This window comes from Carya illinoinensis, chromosome 1 (genome assembly GCF_018687715.1).
Source record: "Carya illinoinensis cultivar Pawnee chromosome 1, C.illinoinensisPawnee_v1, whole genome shotgun sequence".
Taxonomy (NCBI): domain Eukaryota; kingdom Viridiplantae; phylum Streptophyta; class Magnoliopsida; order Fagales; family Juglandaceae; genus Carya; species Carya illinoinensis.
The window spans coordinates 56,956,959-56,979,283 of NC_056752.1; the positions used below are offsets into that span (position 1 = coordinate 56,956,959).

The 22,325-nt window shown below is 36.6% G+C and overlaps 4 protein-coding genes across 6 annotated transcripts; 1 reads left to right on the forward strand and 3 right to left on the reverse strand.

The window, feature by feature from the left end:
* Window positions 1-946: 946 nt before the first annotated feature.
* LOC122291960 (anthranilate synthase alpha subunit 1, chloroplastic) lies at window positions 947-7,381 on the forward strand. Its single transcript, XM_043100036.1, has 11 exons — window positions 947-1,291; window positions 2,062-2,246; window positions 2,339-2,528; window positions 3,950-4,101; window positions 4,368-4,483; window positions 4,568-4,814; window positions 4,921-4,977; window positions 5,118-5,270; window positions 5,880-5,960; window positions 6,654-6,740; window positions 6,974-7,381. The coding sequence occupies exons 1-11, from the start codon at window positions 1,129-1,131 to the stop codon at window positions 7,304-7,306; spliced, it is 1,764 nt and encodes a 587-aa protein (XP_042955970.1). The 5' UTR covers window positions 947-1,128; the 3' UTR covers window positions 7,307-7,381.
* Window positions 7,382-9,255: 1,874 nt separating this feature from the next.
* LOC122291968 (pleckstrin homology domain-containing protein 1) lies at window positions 9,256-10,014 on the reverse strand. The gene has a single exon (XM_043100047.1). It carries the CDS (start codon window positions 9,877-9,879, stop codon window positions 9,448-9,450), a length of 432 nt encoding a protein of 143 aa, XP_042955981.1. The 5' UTR covers window positions 9,880-10,014; the 3' UTR covers window positions 9,256-9,447.
* A 1,930-nt stretch (window positions 10,015-11,944) lies between these two features.
* LOC122291977 (probable serine/threonine-protein kinase nek3) lies at window positions 11,945-16,116 on the reverse strand. The gene is made up of 5 exons (XM_043100058.1): window positions 15,399-16,116; window positions 15,033-15,147; window positions 14,204-14,318; window positions 12,704-13,732; window positions 11,945-12,522 (listed from the first exon to the last, which is right to left on the reverse strand). Exons 1-5 carry the CDS (start codon window positions 15,592-15,594, stop codon window positions 12,265-12,267), a joined length of 1,713 nt encoding a protein of 570 aa, XP_042955992.1. The 5' UTR covers window positions 15,595-16,116; the 3' UTR covers window positions 11,945-12,264.
* A 2,228-nt stretch (window positions 16,117-18,344) lies between these two features.
* LOC122291980 (protein yippee-like) lies at window positions 18,345-21,479 on the reverse strand. Of its 3 annotated transcripts, none has more exons than XM_043100073.1 (6): window positions 21,321-21,479; window positions 21,015-21,134; window positions 19,769-19,812; window positions 19,164-19,272; window positions 19,018-19,073; window positions 18,345-18,646 (listed from the first exon to the last, which is right to left on the reverse strand). In XM_043100073.1, exons 2-6 carry the CDS (start codon window positions 21,108-21,110, stop codon window positions 18,568-18,570), a joined length of 384 nt encoding a protein of 127 aa, XP_042956007.1. In that variant the 5' UTR covers window positions 21,111-21,134; window positions 21,321-21,479; the 3' UTR covers window positions 18,345-18,567. The 3 variants fall into 3 exon arrangements, with proteins under 3 accessions (XP_042956007.1, XP_042956027.1, XP_042956017.1); XM_043100093.1 differs by having other exon boundaries at window positions 21,015-21,116; window positions 21,321-21,469; XM_043100083.1 differs by lacking the exon at window positions 21,321-21,479 and having other exon boundaries at window positions 21,015-21,314.
* Window positions 21,480-22,325: the final 846 nt, after the last annotated feature.

The following is a 22,325-nucleotide window of genomic DNA, read 5'->3' on the forward strand; positions in this document are numbered from 1 at the left end:
TGTAGAGATGGTAATTTATTATACGATCCGTTAATCCAATACGAACACGACACAATAATAGCGGGTTAGGATTTAGTCTTAATAGATTCGAGTCAAAACGGATTGATCTGTTAAGACATAATTGCTTAACGGATCAACCCGTTTTGACACGTTATAACCCATTATAACACGTTAAGAAAGTTAAATTTACAATTATATTTTTATACCTAAAAATAAAATTGTTAGAATTTTAATTTTGATATTTTATTGTTTGGATTGTAATTTTAGACTTATAGTTAATTTTATAATTTTTATAGATATTGTAATTTTAACATTTATATAAAATTATGTTAAATTTAATTAGGTCAAATAGGTTAATTTCAAACATATTCAATCAATTTTACATAAATAGTTTGAAACGAATCATACTATGTCATGCTAATCTATTTCGTAATATTTACTAATAGGTAAAAATGAGTTGACACGACACGATACGTTATGTTAATGGGTCGTGTTAGGGTTTGAGATTTTGACACAATAAGCTTAACGGGTCGAGTTAAGATTGACCTATATAGTATAATATACATATTTTGACACGATACGAACACGATCAATTAATACGATTTGACATTCTTGAAAATATGTCGATACCGATACCGTTTTGAAATATATTTGAATAAATTATATATATTAATTATATTCTAAAATAATAGTCTATATATAAATAAATTATACATAAATATATATATATAAAAATTATAAATAGTCTGATTTAAATTGAAAATAAAAAAAATAAACTTATAGTTTAAAAAAATTAAAAAATAAAATAAAAATCAAAATACCAACCGTTACGTACGTTGATATAGGCGAAATTATTGACCAGTATTTAAATAGGCACGTAACAGGGAAAATTTCTATACTGAAACAGGGCCGATATGGCATGCACATACGTACGAAATTTAAAACACTGGTACCAAGCCTCACCGAGGGGTACAGATGCCTCGCAGGCAGGCTTTCAGTTTCTTCTCTCTTGTTTTGAGCGTTTCAGTTTAAAAGTCGGAGCGAAGCCCCAAAGCACCACTACAATTTCTGAACGTCTTCTCTCCTCCTCCCGTCGCTATTACGGTTTCTTCGAGGATCTCCGTCACAATGCAGAGCCTCGGCCTTTCTCACTGCTTGCTTCCGCCCAGCCGCGGGCGCTTGCTGGCCCCTCTACCGGTCCCAGCCATTGTCGGTAGAAGAAGCTCAAGCTCAGTTGCATTTATCCCTACACTGAAATGCTGCTCTCTAACAAGCTCGTCCTCGTCTTTAGGTAATTGATACGCTTCCCGGTGTTGTTTAAACTCTGGTTGGTCGCCGAGAAATTAAAGGAAGGAACGGAAAGGTTCTGTCCCCAGCTTCTTGCCTTGGAATGAAATAACCCTTGTTTTTGGAAAAGGGAAAATATTGCTCGAACGAAGCGAGTCAATTTTATTAAGCTTTATCGCTTCTGGTTAAAAACAAGGAAACATCCAAATACATTATTGAAAAACGTTTAGTTATAAGTGATTGCGTGTTTCATTTTTTCTCTTTTGTCTTTTTTGGTATTATTATCTATCAATTATTTGGATTTTCAATGATAAAAGCAATTTAGCAGCTTATGTCTCAATGTTTCAGCAATTATAAAAAGTAACATTGAGGATTTTCATTTTATATTCTTTACTATATTTTCTAGCTATCCAAATAAGGAAAAAGCTCGGAAAAGAAACAAAACAAACATTTTGAAATTGATACTCTGTTTTATCTTTGTTGAAATATAAATTAAATAAGCTAGTTCACGTTTTCCTACCGGTTTCAGCTTTTAGACAATTGGTTATTTAACACTAGTTTTTATAATTTATGCTAATACTTAGTAAGAAGAGAAGGGTTCCACTGATTTGCTAATTTGAATAGGCTTAGAGGAGTGGCGATGTCGATTATCCTGAATCACATTTATAAAAATTTCAAACATCAAAAGCAACTGAATTTAGAATTCAGTATAGAATTTTTTTTTTTTCTTTTTTAAAAGAACAAGTTATAAGGAATTTGATTTTGTTATTTCAGTTGACAATGAGACAAAATTCGTGGAAGTGGCTAAACATGCAAATCTAGTTCCACTTTACCGAACCATATTCTCGGATCAGCTTACTCCAGTTATAGCTTATCGGTGCTTGGTTAAAGAAGATGATCGGGAGGCTCCAAGCTTTCTTTTTGAGTCGGTGGAGCCCCATCCTATTGCTTCAATTGTTGTAAGTTGTGGTTTAATTTTTTGTTTCTAGGTCTTGAATTTACGAGTCTCTCCATATTATATTACAAATCACTACTGCATTGGTTGTACTAGGGTCGTTATAGCATAATTGGAGCTCAGCCAACAATGGAAATAGTGGCAAAAGAAAATAACGTTACCATAATGGACCATGAGGAAGGGCGTTTGACTGAGGAGGTTGTTGAAGATCCAATGATGATCCCAAAAAGAATCTCAGAGGACTGGAGACCTCAACTTGTTGATGAACTTCCAAATACATTTTGTGGTACGAGAAGATAACTCTGTCTATAGTCTGTGTCCACAATAATCAACTTATTGATGAACTTCAAAATACATAGTGTTATAAAAACTCTGTTGATGACTGGTGTTCCATAAAATTAAAATCTTAGGTATGACCAGATCATGACTTTTTTGGTAACTCCTATTGGGTTTTAACAAAATTATCTTACTTTAGAAAAAGGAAAAGATTTTGAGGAAAGCCACTTTACTCTCACATAGGTTGAAAGTTGGTTGTTTGGATTTACTATATTTGAGCTGAAATGGAAGTGCACAGAAAATAGTTTTTGCTTATTACTGATATGGAAGTGCGGCGCATTTGTTCTTGTAACGTCCATAGTTTACAAGATATGTATACAGCATATAAATGCATGCACATGTATAACTGATAAACCTTTTTCTTAACGAAGTCAATAACCAAATCGAGATAGATGTAGGAGTAAAATCAGGTTCTCAGAAGAAAGAACAAAAACTTTCCATTATGCTCGACCATACTGCTTTTTGGCAAGCTCAGGTTTTGGGCTTATTAGCACTGGCAATCATTTGAGACAGTTCAAAAGAAAGAAGGAAAATGTTAAGAAAAATACTACTCGGTTGGAACTGCATATCTTTTAGGTTCTTCCAAAACATATGTTTGTCGGGTCATCAGGGTTTGGAGTTATCGGCTCTAGCAATCATTTGAGGCTGGTCAAAGGAAAGAATATTCTAAGAAAAGTAATATTCTGTTGTGACGACAAATTTTTTAGTTCTTCCAGGACGCATGTTTGTCGCATCCTCGTTATGGTGCTGAACACTTGTCCTTGGGGCCTATGACTATGAAGTGTCATTTGGCAACTTTTGGCTGTAATAGCCATTTAATTTACTAAACTCCAAGGAATATGGCATAGTCTCAATCAGAGGAATTAATGTGTCAAATAACTTGAAACCCTTTGTTTGGTCAAATCTCAAAAGAGAGCGAGGATCAAGTAGCTGTATAATCACTGGTTAGATTTTGTCATTGATGGGGAACCTTGAGTTCAAATTGGGTTTCCTTAATTGTATCAAATCATTGAAACATGCAAGATATAGACATCATCATATGTACATGTAATAGGGATGCACCAAGTGGGTGGGTGTATGTGCATAGAAGCATATAGTTGTAAATTGTAATAATGAATCCCCAAGTGCTAGAGATATATAAATATGCAAGTTCTGTGCATATTTTAATAAAGATTCCCTCATGGCATGCTGCATATATTAAAAACTGAACATATGTTTAGTTTCATCTTGTTATAAATTCTAGCACTGGGACTCACTTGGTTGTCCGACACAGGAAGTAAGATGCAATTGCTCATTCCTCCTCTTTTTGACAAACCTTGCTTAATGGTTGTTTTTTTACCTTGCTTAGTGGTTAATTGCTGTCTTGAATAGGTGGCTGGGTAGGTTACTTCTCATATGACACAGTTCGCTACATGGAGAAAAAAAAGCTGCCTTTCTCAAAGGCTCCAAAGGATGATAGAAACCTTGCTGATATACATCTTGGCCTGTATGATGATGTGATTGTTTTTGATCACGTTGAGAAGGTATATTGTTTTTTTTTTTGCATTAATGATGTGACCTCTCACCAGTTATACCCATTATATGTTTTGAATTTATGTGTGTATCATGTTTCAAGTGCCCCACTCGTGGTTCTACATTGTTCTCCATTTAAAAGTTTAAGATTTTCGTTTGAACCCTTTGTAACATTCATATTCTTTTTTAATAAAACTATATGTTAAGATTTCCATGTTGCTCAGAAATGTCATGGACATAACCATTTAGGGCCTCTTGGTGTTCTGTTCATGTTTAGAAAGCATATGTTATTCACTGGGTAAGATTGGATCGATACACCTCCGTTGAGAAGGCTTATAAAGATGGAGTCAAACGCTTGGAAGTATTGGTGTCCAGAGTACAAAATACTGAACCGTGAGTGACTGCTGCTCTTTGTATAAAATACTGGAGGTAGTAAAGTTACCTTATAAACTTTTTGTTTCATCCCCAATTTTACAGCCCAAGGCTTGCTTCGGGTTCTGTGGAATTAGAAACTCACCGTTTTGGTCCTTCTTTAAATAAGTCAACCATGACAAGTGAAGAATTTAAGAAGGCTGTACTACAGGCCAAAGAACATATTCTGGCAGGGGATATCTTCCAGGTTGTATTAAGTCAACGTTTTGAGCGCCGAACATTTGCAGACCCATTTGAAGTATATAGAGCATTGAGAGTTGTGAATCCAAGTCCATATATGACTTACTTACAAGTTTGCATCTCTTAAACCTTTTGTAATTGCAATATCCTGGTTTTATGAGTTTTCAAAGTTGTTCTGAACTTTTTCTTTCTTTTTTGTTTATATTGTTCCCCATCAGGCTAGAGGATGCATTCTTGTTGCTTCAAGTCCAGAAATTCTTACACGTGCAAGGAAGGTAAACTATCACAAATCATTTGGGAATTCATTGATTTGAAATCCTCAAACAAAAGGACCTGCTCCTTTCTTAACTCCAATATTGTTCTTATTCTCTGACTATTTACGAACAAGGATATCCATCTTTATAATGCATGACAGAATAAGATTGTCAACCGACCGTTGGCTGGAACTGTAAGAAGGGGGAAGACAAAGAATGAAGATCAGATGTTAGAAGTTCAGCTGCTTAATGATGAAAAGCAATGTGCAGAACACATCATGCTAGTTGATTTGGGTCGAAATGATGTCGGAAAGGTTTCTAATTCTACTAAATCTTTTCCTAATAATCTAGACAGTTTTGCAACTTTTAAAGCTCTACTCTTAAACTTGTTTGTGTTGGCTGCATTACTAAATTTACTACTTGTAATTGCTTTCTTATTCTGTCATCTTCCATTCCTTTGTCACTAAAATGCCATTATTGAAGTTGTAACTAGTCGAAGCCATTACGTAGTACAATAGTTGTTTCCATTGCGTATCTATCCTGTATAATATCCAGCTGCTAAGAGCAATTGATTGTGCTTAATTTAGTCTATGCTTTTGAAAAACTTCTTGTTGGATATCTTGTGTTTTGCTTCTCCTTATTATTTTCTAGAAGCTGCTAGTTATATCATTTTTTGCCTTCGTCAATTAAAGAGGAAATATAAAACCTGAAGCTTCACTGTTAAAGCTACAAATCTCTTATTGTCTTTCCCATGAATAATCGCTTATTGTCTCCATGAATGGACCCATGATTGTGGATTGTGAAAATTGTTAAGAGTAACCATCTCCTCTCTTCTATGTTGCAGTAGAAAGGGCATAACTTCTTATTAATGACTTACTGTTAGCTGCAAAAACTGGTATTTCTGACATTGATTCTTGATTTAGGTCTCCAAATATGGTTCCGTGAAGGTGGAAAAGCTTATGAATGTTGAACGGTATTCCCATGTGATGCACATAAGCTCCACAGTAAGATCTGTGCTTTTTGTGTCTCTTATTGTTTGAAATTGTAACATGAAATGTTTCTTGTGATTATCTGCATAAAGCATAGGTAAGATGAACTGTGTCATCCGTCCTGGTTTTGCTCTACTACTTGATAGTTGAGTAGGACAGGAACCTTGAGTTAGGACACACATGATATATATATATATATATAATATTTGGTGCCTCAAAATAAATGAGTGAGCAACCGCAGAACTTAAACGTTGGCGATGTGTATTCCAGTTTTGAATTGAATACTATCAGCCCTAAGGTGAAACAGTTATTGCACTTAGTTTACAGTAATAAAATATAAATGTCTACTTCAGTTTATGTGGACGAAAAACCTTGCTTCCACTGTGTTTGGTTAGTGGTTAATGGAATTAGGTCTGGCATTCGAATATCAAGTGAATTGAAATCAATTTGTTTTGGTTTTTGTTGGTAGTATGAGTGTTTTGCCATATGTAGCGTTTGTATAATATTCGTTTCTTGACTTTCCCAGGTTGAGGTAAAAGGTGAATTTCCTTTTCTTTTCTTTTTTTTTTTTTTTTAAATTTTCATATTGATTATGGTGATAGATAATAATGCCTGCTTCCATGTGATTTCCAAGTGTCACGTTAAAATTGCTTTGAAAAGCTCTATAAACCAATGTGACACTACAGTATCAAAAGCATCACGGTGCAGGTTACGGGAGAATTGCAAGATCATCTCACTTGTTGGGATGCCCTGCGTGCTGCACTGCCTGTTGGAACTGTTAGTGGAGCTCCAAAGGTTCGGAGTTATTTTGCTCGATTCACTTCTCTTTTTTTTTTTGAAATATATATATATATATATATTTTTGAAATAACTCGATTCACTTCTCTTCATTTACCTTCTTCCGCCTATTTTGTTTCTAAACAATGACGAAGTACTTATAAAAAAAAAAATGTGTGGTGCTCGAGCAAAGTAGATCGCTAGTTTTAGATCTCTGTCCCTCTTCTGGTTGTCATTCGTTATCGGTTCAGGTCCGGGCCATGGAAATAATTGATGAGTTGGAAGCAGCAAGGCGTGGGCCATACAGTGGTGGATTCGGAAGTGTCTCTTTTTCTGGGGACATGGACATTGCGCTAGCCCTCAGGACGATTGTATTTCCCACAGGAAGCCGATATGACACCATGTACTTCTACAAGGATGCAACCAGGCGCCAGGAATGGGTTGCTAACCTTCAAGCCGGTGCCGGTATAGTCGCTGACAGTATTCCCGAGGACGAACAACAGGAATGTCAGAACAAGGCAGCTGGTCTCGCCCGTGCCATTGACTTGGCCGAATCCACTTTTGTTCATAAATTATGTGGATGAAGAAGATGTTGGATACCCACCTAAATAATTTTTGCTTTCTCAATAAAACCTAGTAAAGGTAAAAGCTTCTCAACAGATCTCAAGTTACTTTCTCATGTTGTGCCCGAAATTCTATCGTATTTCTTGCCACAATATGAAAGGCATAGCATTAAGAACACCCACGGCCAAATATACCGTTGGATCAGAATCAACTTTAAATGGGGCCACCCTAAAAGCATTTTTACAAGAAATATTTCTGATGGGATGCTGACTCATTATATTAAAAGATTATCACTGGCCAATGAATTAAAATCCAGAGGGTCTCATTTTTGTTTACAGCTCCTAGCATGATACTGCGAGTCTATGCACTTCTGAAAGTTTCGTTCATCAAGGAATCAGGTGAAGATTAAAGTACTTTTCCTAGATCCAGTTTTTAATGATACTGCGAGAGTACCTACCATATATCCATAATTCTGAAGGCTATCTAATAATTACTCATCCTATACAACCATTAAGTTTGTTTATCATAAACACTCAAAATCTGTTCGCACATATATATACTGTAGCATAGGTGACGGAAAGACTGCCAAATAGAAGCAGAACTGAAAAATCAATAACAATAAAGAAACCGAGCCATATAAATATAAATTCTAGTATGGAAAAGTTCATAATTTCCGTCCTTTAGATAGGGCTTCCTTGTTCATCCGAAACACAGGCAGAAAGAATGCATACAAGGGTTAGCACCCATTAACTCTACATTGACAAAGAGATCAAGGCAAATGCAGATACTGTTTTGTGAATGTTTTCCAGGCAGAAGTTGTTCCTGTTTCTGGGATCATGGTATTCCCTTGCCCTTGAGTCCTAAATTGGCAAACAAAACTAACTCTATATCTCAATGAATTACTTGAACAACAGAAGCATAAAACCCTTGAAGAGATCAGATTGCTGAAGATCTCCTTCAGAACTCCCCTGTTAAGAAAGTGTATATGCTCTAATTCTAGTATAGTCCTATGCTGGTAAATTGGTAATGCAACGCAAAGCCACATGTATGACATCACCAGCCATAGACTGAGTTATGCCCTACAAGTATCCCATTGTAATAAGCCTTCATGCTTTTGCTGATAACTGCTATAATCTTATAAGCTTTTATAGGACCACTGTTTTTGGATGCTAAAAGATATCATGGAAATGAATGTATGAAAATCTTCATTCAAAAGTCATCTATGATGTGGTTACCATACATCCACCCCATGGCATCTCAATCTTAAAATAGATGGAAAATTAACATGTTATGGATCCCATTCTCCTCCTATTGCCAATCCGTTATCAATAAGGTTGAAAACCTGGGTAAGAGGCATTCCAGAATGAAGAAAACATGAACAACCATCAAGGACTGAAACAGGACATATTCAGAAATGCCACATTGCTCGATGCACAAGCCCTCATCCTTAAACTAAGAAAAGCCCATTCCTTTACCTTCAATATGTGCTATTAGGCCTTGCATAAGAACAAATACCGCAACAGATATCACCTTGCTCCTCGAGGTCGCAATTACTCTAGTCCAATTGCATAAGAACAAATACCGCAACAGATATCACCTTGCTATTAGTTCCAATTACTCTAGCCCCTGACTGCTAGAGTATCACCGCTCCACCATTCCCGTTTCAAGTTAAAATCAGCTACTCTGTTTATGCCTATACACAATTTACATGCATATATCATACGAACATACGCATGTACAAATAATTCAGTTGCATACACAAGCAAGTCTGAAATAAAACTGCCAACCAAATAAAAGTCAGAATTTCCAGAGAACAAGCAGGAAATTTAAGCATGAAATAAGCACATAAATCATACTGAAACCGCCCAACAAACAAGCTCCCAACAACTAAGCCACCGACAATAAGCAACAAAATCGAAAATTCAACCCTCGATTCAAAAATTTGAAAAGAAGACAAAAGCACAAATAATTTACCGCACCATAAGATCCGATCACCGAACACTAATCATTACCAAACAGAGAGAATATCCTTACAAAGACCACAAACACGGATCGATCCGAATCCATATACAAACAGAAACTTAGAGACCCCACAAAATTCCACCAAATTATCCATGTGCAAAGATACAAAGATCGAGCTCAGCTAGTCGACTTCTAAATCTCACCGCTTGCTATCGTAATCGACGATCTCCGAGTCGGTAACTGACCTAGAGTGCTGCACTATGGACCGTCCGATGGAGTTGATCCAATCCTCTTTCTCCTTCTCGGAGTCGGCAATAAAGTACATGGTCTCGGAGCGGGTGGAGAGCTCGAAGGCGTACTGTTTGTTGAGGACGTCCTCGGCGCCCTTGACGGTGAGGCAATTAGCCACCGGGATGACGCCACGTGGAATAGAGCCGCGGGTGACCGTGGACTCCTTGAACCAGAAGAGCTTACCTTGCTTGAGCACGAACCAGCGACGGCGCCATGTCTTGATGTACTCGCCTTGCTTCGTCAGCCACCCGGTTCGCTCCGGGTTGGACCAGTACTCCACGCCATCGTAGTTGTCGGGATTCTCGGGCTGGCCCGTCACGGCCCGCCACAGGCTCGCCATCGGACCCTAGTTTTCTATTTCGGGTTCGGGTTGAAGCGATGGATGATCGCTGGTGAAGCTAAATTGGAATGGGCATCAGAAATGGAAACCTCTACCGTACAACTTACGATTCTTTTTCTATGCTTTGTTCTACTTTCGATTTATATGATTTTAGATTATTTTAATTTTTGGAAAATTTGCGAATGTACCCCTCAAACTTTTCATATCTGTAAAAGAATCTATCCGCTAGTTTGATATATGAGAAATACTTTTTGCAGTCGGTAAATGTAGTCGGTTGTAAAAAAAAAATTAATACGGGACCTATATGAAAAAAAAATATTTTTATAACTTTTTATAATTCATGTAGGTCCTCTTGAATATAAAAATATTTTTTTATAATTTTTTTTATTCATTCTTTATAGCTGATTACACACCGACTACATTGACGACTGTATTTAGCAAAGCCCTCTTGATGTATTCTCTGTTTGGTTGTTTATGGGTCCGAACGTTAATGCGATTCCTCAATCCGCTGCTACTGCCTGTGCCAGAGGATGAGGCGCGTGAGTTTAGTATTTAATTTGGCGCAAAATATCCTACAGAGTAAAATTTAATTTGTAAAATATTTTAATTTTAAATTTATCTAATAAATTAAATCTTGTAATAGAAATAAAATAAAGATTGCACCGAATTTCGAGTATAAATTTTTTTTAGAAGAAAACCTTTATTTATAATTTTTATATTCTTTATTTTTAGCACAATTATATCAAAAAGACATTTTTTTATATACATTTTTTAGCTAAAACTAAAGCGTAATACTATATTCTATACTCTCATTTCATTCTCATCCCACTATATAAGATATAATATATTTATCATCATTAGATGATAAAAAACTATTTAATAAAAGATCATACAATAGTGATAAATATACCACATCTTACATAATAAGATAAGAGTAGAATGATTGTATAATATATAGAATTTTTCTTTTTTTAAAGATAATGATAGACTTACTACTTCCTACCACTCGTTTACTACTCACATTATTTTTTTAGTTTCTTTTTTTTTTAAGCTCAGAAGCTCTCCGCATCAATCCTCGACTACTCTATACTCATTTGTCATAAACTCGCATGTAGAACTTTTATTTGGAATTTTTATTTATTTTTATTTTCTTTTAAGTATTTTTTTAAAAATTCGTAATCATTAAAAAAAGATATAACTTCAATAGTCACTTATTTAATCATTAAATAAAAATTAAAAATTAAAAAATTAAAATAATCAAGCGGATGAATGCAGAGGAGTGATGCGACTAAAAAGAAAGAAACTTAAAAGAATAAAGGGAATAGTGAATAAGTGGTAAGATGTAGTAAACCTATCATTTATCCTTTTATTAATTTTAAAGTAGAGTGAGTAAAAAGATTAGAAAAATAATAATACGACTACCAAATATGCCTACTCATATATATATTTTTTATTTTTATATTTATTTTTTCTTAATGGTTAAAGAAGCAACTATTAGTGAATTAATATATTTTTTATTTTTTCTTAATGGTTAAGAATGATTAAAGAAAAATAAAAAAACTCATTTGTACTGGTGCACACATTTAGTATAAACCATAGCGTTGTCCAAAAGCTTTATAAAAAGGATGGGAAGAAGCGAACCACAATAACCAGAATTAGATTTATTCCAACTGTGATGGTTTGGCTTTGGGAAACATGATTGGTTGTAGAGAGGAGCCTTGCCAAACCAAAATCACCTACATGAGCAAAGAGCAATCGTATTCGGGTCATTGTCGAGAAGCGACATCAATTGCCATATCTAGCCTTTGAAGAAGATTCCAATTCTTGGTTGATTTTCATTGTCATCTGGATGCAGCCACTTCTCTAGGCTTCATTTTTCCTTGATTTCAAAAATTAGTGCATTGAATTCATTACCATCGTAGTCTACACTGGAGAAGCATGTTAAGATATTAACGTGATTCCGATTACGTGTATTTCTTAACATATTGTTTAGTTTAGTTTAGGTTTGAATGTTTGTCTCAGGGAAAGCATGAGAACAGTGATCCTGAATCAGGAAGGAAAGCGGTTGAGAAAGTAGTTTGAGTTTCTAGGTTTCAATGACGAGGGTCCAAACTTTCCAAAGAAAAGTACACAACAAATAACAGAATGCGTAGGACTGTTCAGTACATAATCGAGTTTCCCTAATGGAACAACCATGAATTACATAATCTCTCAAATCCCAACAATTCCAATAACTTTACATTAATCGTAGAAGCATGACTTCGGTCAGCTCACTTGAGAAAGTGGATTCTCTTTAGCTGTCAGGATGATTCAGATTCAAAACGAAACGAGATTATAGGGAGACTACAATGCAGTTATATCTCAGGATAATAGGCCTTAGAACTATCACCTGCCACGCACACTAGCAGGTGATCGGCCACCTCGCTCACTGCCAATCTCGTCTTCTAGTTCACTCCCATCTAAACATAAGCCATTATTGTTCACGCTAACTTCAGAACTAGCATTGCTGCTTGTGGCAAGAGGAGAGTCCGAAACACTAATAGCTCTGCTTCGTGAAGGCCCAGACCTTACACTGTACATAGATGATGCTGGAATATTTGTCATCAATGGCCGTAAATTACCTGGAATGCTTCGCCTTATATCCTGCTCGACAGCTCAAGTGAAACTTGAATCAGAGAATTGATTTTGAAAACGAGAATGAACAAATGAACGAGGGGTGAGGGATGAGCATCTCATGCCACGGAAACTTTTCTAATGACATCAGAGAATCTGAACTGAACTGATGCCAATACAAATGCTCATAACATGGAAAGAATATACGTACCATATGCCTTATAGCCATATCCAGGGATTTCTTTGAAAGCGTTCTTCCAAAGCCTGAACTGTCAGGGGATGAGGATGACTTTCCAGAGAGATTACCACAAGGAGAATGCTTGTCATCCTGCTTTGGTGGTGCCAGTTTCCGCATGTTTATTACCCTTTCGACCATCTTCGTTCCAATTAAGACTGGGCTCACATTGTCATTGACTTTAGAATACCCACGACTCACAGCAGGAACAGAGCCACCACTGGCATGAAACATGCCAGTGGGGGCCCGTCCTCTTGAAGGAGAGCATGATTGCCGTCTTGGTCTTCCATTAGAACCAGGCTCAATGGAGGAAGATCGAGAACTAGGTTGTCCAGGCCTACCCCTTGTTGCTGATAGTGGCCTTTCAGGAACTGATGTCCTTAAATTTGGTGGCGCATCAAGTGAGAAGCCAGGCATCTCCGAGGGTTTCCATGGCCTGGACTTCACCGTTGGGGAAGTGCCACGTGATGGCACATTTCTTGATGATGCTGGAGCTGGCTTTGAAACTGAAGAAGATGACTTAATTAAAGGAGCAGATACACTGGGTGTACTCGATGGTGTGGATGGTCGCCGAGTGGGTGTTGCCGCCCTTGATGTGGACTTGGATGGAGGTAAAGTGGGTCTGGCAGTTGGAGTTGAAGATCTTGATGTAGATCTGGATAAAGGTGTAGAGGATCGTGCTTGTACTGCAGGCTTAGCTGCAGAAACTGTGGACTTATTTGCAGGTAGCGTTGACTTAGCTGCAGGAACGGTGGGCTTATTAATAGAAACTGAGGGCCTAGTTGAAGACAAGGTCGCTCTTGATGTAGGTGTTGAGGATCTTGAAGGTTTAGATGTCGTGGTCAATATGGGACGCCCAGTTGGTGTTGCAGGTCTTGATCCTGGACCCCCTGACGATGAAGGCCTGCGAGTCCCAGCACTTGAATTGTTCAACACAGGGGAAGAAGCTGCTGGTTTAGATATTAAGTTGCTCCTTGTAGTAGGCTCTGGCTGTAGGTTTGCTAACTACAAAAAGCACAAAGGATGACTTACCATATTGGCTTCATGAATTCAAGCATAATGTTAACCTTGAAATACTAAATACAGAAATGCCATTAAAATTGCCTCGTGGCCATTGAGTTTCAAAGACTTGAGATATATTTGAGAAAAAACATCATTATTTCAGGGGGGAACTACAACAATCTTTAACTTCAACATAAGCTTTTTTTTTTCTACAAGTATCAACTTCAAACGAAACTAAGGTCTTAAAATAGCTTAATGTTCCTAAAACTGTGAAATTTTCAATTCAAGTAATCGAAAGAACACTATCAGACAAGATATATATTTTTTGATAATAACAGTAGACAAGCAATATTTGAACTGGTAACAAGAGTTTGAATGTTCGGATAAATGAGCATGTGAGATTCAGAACCTCAAACAACCATCATTCACTGAGGACAGAAGTGTATGAACTATGAAACTTTTATAACTGCTTACCCTAGACTTCAGCACAGTGGGGCGAGCCTTTGGGGTACCAAGCTGACTCATCATTGTCTTTTGCGATCCCACCTCCAATGAAGGAAATAGAGGTGTTCCAGGAGGGGTTAGAAGCCTGAAAATAGAAGAAACCTCTATTGATATTGGCTAAATAACACTCATTGACACCTAGTTACATATATGTTAAAAAAAATAAAAATAACATCACATTATGACATTACAAAAGTTCTATGGAAGGAAAACTAAAACAAATTTTCTTTTTGAGGATCACAAGGTTTTTTTCATTCTGATGATGGAAGTTAGAACCTTTGAAAATGTCTCTCTCTCAAATCCACAATGTATCCACTTCCATCACCTACGCATAAATATCAATAACTACAAAAAATGTTCTCCTCTTCCACGTAGGTTTCTCTAATGTATGCTTACCGTGTACTTGGTGGCACCTCCTGCTCATTAATAAAAATTGTCCTACATATCAAAAAAGTTTCTTTTCTTCTTCATTTGATTTGGGGGATGTAGATCCTTTTTTTTTTTTTTTTTTGAAAAGGAAAAAATTATTTGGAACTACATCCCATAATTCAAGTTAATACTGCTTCTGAAACGTCAAACCAAGAGTAAGACCCAGTGAAATTGCGATAACAAGTGGGATGACAAAAATCTAGCCCCAACTGACACTATGTTAATTTGCACAAGGAAGACTTGGGAAAAATTGTTTGCTCTCTGGAATCTATCTCAGCTAGTGATGACTAAAACCCACGTGAGAAAACGGAAACTCAACTAAAATTAGCAAACCTTAAAATACGAATGTAAAAGGAAATAAGCACGTTACCAATCATAGTCATTTTTATCATTGTCAGAATTGAGGAAATCGTCAGTACTGGTCTTGCGTGGTGGCGCCAGCGAGGACGAAATATTAAATATTGGAGAAGTTCCGGGTTTTGATCCTGCAATAGGAACGACACGGAATTACAAACACGATATCAATCATCAAGACCAATTGCTCTCGCTGCATATATCAAAAGTTCACACAACTGCAAATGTAGAGCACGTTAGCAGCCTAATTGAAGAAGAATCTTTTATGTAATTCGACGTTTTATGAATAACATCGACATGAGAACGATCACGATACATTTTGTACACTTTTAAAGCCCTCAGAAGCGCAAAATTTCCCAACAAAACTTGAAGAAATCTGTACCTAAAGGCGTATCGAAATCTTCAGAGTTGTTTAGAAGGTCATTCCGTTCCTTCTCGCGCTTCTTCATCTCAAGGAACAGTGCGAGCTCCTCTTCCTTCTCATTCATCCTCGAGGCCCTAAGACCTCCCAACTGCTGCTGTCTCTGCCTCATCGCCGCTTGCATTTGCGATTCCTGAGCCCTAAAACTCCGATTCATCGCTAAGACCCTAGCTCACGACCCCCCAAAAATAGAAACAAAAAAATTTAAGATCAAAGCAAAGAAAGCCCCAAATTCCTAAGCGAAAACCTACTTAGCCTATCATTCCTGTGTCTAACCGCCGCAGGAACTTCTACAACACAAAACACTTTCTTTAAACCACAAGCAGCAAGAATTAGATCTGAAACCTAAAGCGCAATCTACACATTTTATAAGAGTTTATCCGAACAAGAACTTTGACCTCATCCAATGCCAGGGACTTGTCAAAAAGATTGAGAGCTTGAGAGAGAGTATCCTCAGCTTTCGAAAACCTCCATCGTAGCGGAGTGAAGCTGAAACCTAGAGGAGGTAGAGATTGAGTTGGAAGGAACCGCCAATGAAGCTGAACGAAGCCGAGGACAGATGTCTGAGGTTTCACAGTAGAGAGAGAAAGAGGAGGAGTGGCATTAAATGGTAAATAGGTGGGGATTCGAGTCCGAAAATGGGAAAAGATAGGGGCTTGGACCTACGGCCCTCGTGGTTTCTGTCACTTAAAGCCTACGTTTTCAGGTTGGGCATTTGGTTGGGCATGTAATGACGATAATACCCTGTCCGACTACTACTGTTTTTCTTACTTCGATGCTACTTTTGAATTTTGAAACGGTGGATTGCAGTTTTACCCCTGATTTCTTCTATAATTCTGTTTGATACGCATTTTCTTAACAAATTCATTATTTAATAACAAGAAGACTAGAGGTTATGCAACAGCTAATCTGGAGCAAAAGGGCAAAAGGCTAAAGTTTCTTGATCCGGGTTAAAAGTTTTGAATATCGTTTGAACGATTGTTTTGGTTAAAACATTTCGATATGGTTATCTTTTTAATGTACCGTTTTGTAATTAATTATATATTATATATAAATATTTATATATATATAAACTATCAACTAATATAATAAATACATATATAAATTTGTATCATATATATATAATATATATATGTATATATATACGAAAGAATTGAAAATTTATAAAATGAATATATGTTCAAAATATCACAAACTTGAGTTGAGACCTAAAAACAAAAAAAATAATAATAAAAAAATAGATCAATTATTGCAAATAATGATATTAAAAAAAAAAGAGAGAATAATAGGACATATTTAAAGTTATAAAAAAAATTAAAATTATATAAATACATTTTATATTATGGAATTAATTAAATGCCATTTAGATTTAAAATTTACAAAAATATCATCTAAGATTTTAAGTATAAGAAAATTACAAAAATAACTCGCAATGAAATGGAGACTGAAAAGCCAATTCAGGTAGGAATGGTCAGAATTTGACCAGAATAGCCAAAATAGACCCAAATAGTCAGAATTTGGAGTGAAACGGAACGAGGTAGTATAGTGTACTGGACACTACATTGGAAAGAAAAATGCTGATCGTATTGGCCAATACGGAACAAAATTAAAAACATTGATCCAGGCGCCAAGGACCTGAACCACACTTTTGCCAATCCTTTCAAAGTCAGTGGGAAGGCTCTGTAGGCCACCTTCCTTGAGAAACTGTGTAGAGTCATATGTGCCCTAAAGGTTCTCAAGTGCTCGAGCGGGTCCCGAGTATTGTCATACATTTCCATGAAAGGGACCCAAAACTTCAGTGGCAAGGGCACCACCATTACCTCTTTGTTGTGCGGTAGGCCTATGCTTGTAAGTAGCTCCACCAACAACGAGGTGCCTATCTTTCTTGCCATCTCCTTATATTTTTCCCCGATGTTATGCAGCTCATTCTACATATTCCTCCCCTCTTCGTCTGCGTTCCTTCTCCTCCAGCATTTCTAGATCCAACATGCTCACTATTGCTGGATTTTGCATCGTGCCAAACTTATTGGTGGTACCCTTGATTGAATCATTCTCCTTTCAAAGGACACCCACCTCAGCAGTCAATTTTCCCACTAGTTGTTCAATCGATACTAACCTAGCTTTCATGCTTGTTGACGTCGCCTCCTCCTATCCCCGAGTAGTATGAGAACGGGTTCTTGCAGGCATGCGATGATACATAAGTCTATAGAGATCCCATTGACAGTGCCACTATTAACATCGTGTTTCATTCGTCTTTGGGCCAAACTCTCAACAACTCTAGTCTTCGATCTTGGGCCTATAAGTACAAAGAAAACACTGCGAGATGGGGGTCATGGTGCTGGTTAGAGAGTCTTCGATACTAAAGTCAGTATCGCCTTAGAGTTTAATGCAAGTATATAGAGAGTTCTTAGTAGCTGAGATTACCTTTTATATCCAATCTCTGAGGTCTGATGTCTATGCCCTGTGTTAGGAGGAATTGTCCTCTCAGCAGTTCCTACAATCAGGCTCCTTTAATGCGGCGTGGCCTGTGGGGTGGAGTATTTAATGTAGTATGGCTCTCTGTTCTGTTCAGCCAATGAATGCATGCCGTCAGGCTCTTCCTTCCCCATCCGTCAGGGAATCAAGGGTCCCACCGATCTGTGCCCACTTGTTTGCTCAGGGCTACATAGGATTATGCTCTATCGAGATGGCATGTTTCTCCTTCCTTTGCGTTATGATGGGTTTCTCACTCGTTCAAGGTCATAGACTGACTTCTATTCCAAGGCCAAGGACCCATTGATTAGGCCGATGGGTTGTTTGGTTGGTCTGTGACTCATGACATTAGGCTCATGCTCTAGGCCTTCGGCTCGGGAAAATACCCCCTTATACACAGGTAACAAGAGATTCAATAGGAGTTTGAGCAGCAACTAAATCCAAATCAAAGATTATATGGTTTCATTAACACAACTAAATCCGAATCAACAATTATGTTAATGAACATTAACAATATCGAGAGCAAGTTGGGCAAGCTGCCTAAATTAGGAATTACAAGTCCAAATTTCACTAGTTGAATAAGAACATTTTTTTTTGGCCCGCCGGGGGGGTTGGGGGGGTTGGCGTTAAAGAATTTACAATTTGAAATAAAGGGTAATTAAGCATCATCTGCATCACTTCCACCAATATGTGCTCCAACCCAGTAATTGCTTCCATCAGGACCTGAAACCTTGAATCTGCTCAAAATTGTAACCATATATATATTAGTCCAATTCCACATGGCTGCCACTTGCATTTAACCAGCTTCCTATACAAAGTTCACCCTATGCACTAAATTATTTAATGAACTCAACATAATAAATTAAAATATTACCTCTAAGCTTTCTAGTAGGGTGAAAGTAAGCCTCTAAGGCCAAATCATTTTAAATTATTGTTTTCTCCTTAAATTCTTCTTCTATCAATATTTTACCTTTTTTGTTTAATTTTATATAAAAAAAGAAAGGAACTCTACAAGCATTATTGGCGCCTCCCCCCCCCCCCCAAAAAAAAAAAAAAAAACCCTTAAAAAAACAGAATTGGAATTTGATTTCTCCAAATAAATACTGACCTCTCAAGCACAGATTTTCCCTCCTTGTACTTCTGGCTTTTTTCATGGGCAGTCTCCTGGAAAAACAAACACCATCAAAACAACTAACAGCCATCATATGGACAAATATAGACCAAAATTTTTGAATTTATGCCTCTAAATCTTACATATGTCCACCCTACTATTGATCCACAACCAACACAAAATATGTCAGCAACAGTGTGCATCCCAGTCGTCATCTGTCTTTCTTCTTTTTCACCGACAGACACATTCACTCTGTCAAAGAATTGAAGATGAAAATTAGAAAAGACAAATGCATAAAAAGCTTATTGATTTATTTTTTCAAGCAAGCATGTGATTGGGGAAGCCCTTGAAATTCATTCCTCTTCTTGTAATCAAGTGGATGGACAAGAGATAGAAAATGATATATGTAGTTTGATGCCCATAAAGTAATAACCAACTGGATGATAAACTAACTTCACCAACACATATTAAGTAGAGCATAAAGGCAACTGATAAAATGTATATCTTCAGCCAGTTCCAGAACGAGCAAGAGACATACAAACTGCATCTTGCTCGTGTCTTGAAGCATAAAACAGTAACTATTTTCACTGGCACAGCATTTTCTTGGTCAGTGTTAGTACTACTTTGTAACTGGCACCTTATGGCATCGGCAACTTTTTGGATTGTCAGTCCGCTTCAAAGTTAGTTATATGCAGATTATTCGGTGGTGTTGTATTATGTTGAGGTTCCCGAAATCAAGGAAACTTACACCTTATTGAAGAGATAAGCTTTTCCATGCCTGCAGTGGAAAGACTGAATAAAACATGAGCAAAACATGTAGTCAGAACTCAGAACAATTGCTTCTTATAAACTCCCAATTAGCATTGGTTCGACAGTGGAAATTAAAAAATGTAGACAGTTAGAGAGAGAAGGGGGCGGCGGGGGGGGGGGGGGGGGGGGGGGGCGGGGCGGGGCGGGGAAAGAGCATTATATATGCTAATTATCACGAAAATTGAATAGCATCATCCACATATTACATACAGACTACCATCATCTACAATTTCTCTTTACAAGTGCTGCATCCTGTTCTATCAGACTGGTGGCAGTATAGATCCGTGCATGGACTTGTATATCCATGCATAAGGGCATGTATGTGTGTTTGCAATACAATTATTTTCAAAACGCTAAAGATGTTTCTCCCTCATTAGAAGTCCCAGAGGAAAGTTGTCCTTTGCAGTCCTCTGTATGCCGGCTGCTCATACAACTAGAATTTGATACAAATCATTTTGATTAAGTTTAGAAGCACAACTTGTGCCCATAATAAAAGAATGAATCCACTTCTCGTTAACAACTAAAAATAATTACCTTCCTGAGTTTTCACACCACTGGAGATCATTGCTATGATTATACCTCATTAAGATGCTCAAGATAAAGAAGTGGCGTCCAATTTTTGGGCTTTAAATCCGTTTTTCACCAAAAGGCATTAAATTAAATATATAACCTGCTATCGACAAATTACGAGAGAGGCACAAAGAGAGATCCTCCAAGCTTCCAGCTTACAAACGATCAAATCACGGGTCTCCCAGATGGAATTATTAAGAAGCATCATTAAGCTAGCTTTCATGTGCACTTAGAAACCGAGCACATGTATATTAAAATGAAAGGCCTAAATCGACTTCTCGCTATGAGCGAAAAGTGCTCTTTAATAGCCTAACTAGCTTTTTTTTCTCTCTCATTGCATAGATCGTACCTCACTTCTCCATATCTGACAACAAAAACCCCCCAAGAAAAAATAAACTACAAATTACAACTTGTTATCACACAACTCAACACCCGAAAAAGTAAAAACAAAAACTAAATAAAAACAAACAAAATTCATTAAAAAAAAGCATACAAAAATAGCAAATTCGGCATAAATCAAACAAATTAATAACACCCAGATGGAAATTTCCCAAGAATGTAACAAATTTAGAGATATCTAACTTATTAGAAGGAGGTAAGAGATGAAAAATGACCTTGGAAACGATGTCTTCACAGAGTGCAAGATGGGTCCGGCAGTGCTTGCAGCTATAGATCTTCCCCTCGAGATTCACCACAAACAACCTCCCCATGCCTTCCTAGAGTTTTAACAAAACCTATCAATCAAATTCGGAGATGTACGCGAGAATTCAGATGGAGGGTCGTTGAGAAAATCGATGAAAGACACTAGCTTGAATATAAAAAAGGCATTTCAAAAATCAAAGCAGATGAAGCATGCGTGGAGAAGGCGAAAAGAGATGCAAAGAGGAGGACGACAGAGCGAGAGATTCGCCGAATATTACCTCCGGTTTGTGACCTTCGGTATAGTCTTTAGTCGCAATAAAATGGGACGGAGTAGCAATCACGTTAATCAGTTATAATACCACTTTGTCCGCGAAAGTGGAACCTGATTGCTCCTGAAAAAACAAAGAATCGCGGAACCCGAGTCCGTGACTGCGTCCTGCGTTTACTTTTCCCATCTTAGTAATTTTTTTTTTTTTCCTAGTTTTAAGAAAAATACAATCCAGTTTACAACTTTTTCGGTCATATTTTACAATTTGTTTATAATTATACTTTAAAACCCTTTTATTTTTATAATTTTTTTAAAATTTAATAAATTTCACAATATATGATATGTTAACACGCGACTTAAAAATAACAAAATTCTTTACGTAATAATTATAAAAATATCATCCTATTATATATATATATATATTTCCAGAGAATATATTTAAATAATAATATTGTAAGATATCCATATCTTGTAGATAACTACAAATGTCCTATTAAATAAAATATTTATATTTTATATTAAGTTTAGGATGAAACTTTTTCAAGACATATATCAATTAGTTTGGTACCAAGTCTAATCTCATTGTAATGAAGCGATTATTTAATAAATAGATTAATTGTGAACCTTCTGTGCTTTATTTAAAAATAAAGAGCAAAAAATAATCTAAATTTGCCAGTTATGTATAAAGGACAACTAAAAACCCGATTATATATGAGAATTGTCCGATGACGCAATTTTATACAAAGAAATTTAATAATTGATAAAGATCGTTATTGTTAGCTTTTAGTAAGTGAGCATTTGTAATAAATGCTATTTTTGTTAGTAGGAATATGATTTGTTAGAATTTTTCTTTTTCTAATCCTATTTTATATGAATTTTGTTTTATATAATTACTTTTGTATATTTATTATACATTTTAATGATGTAATTAACTGTATTATTTTTTTATATAAAATTTTTTTATTTCATATAGAAAAAAATGATGTACATGTACATGTACGCATTAGCTTTAGAC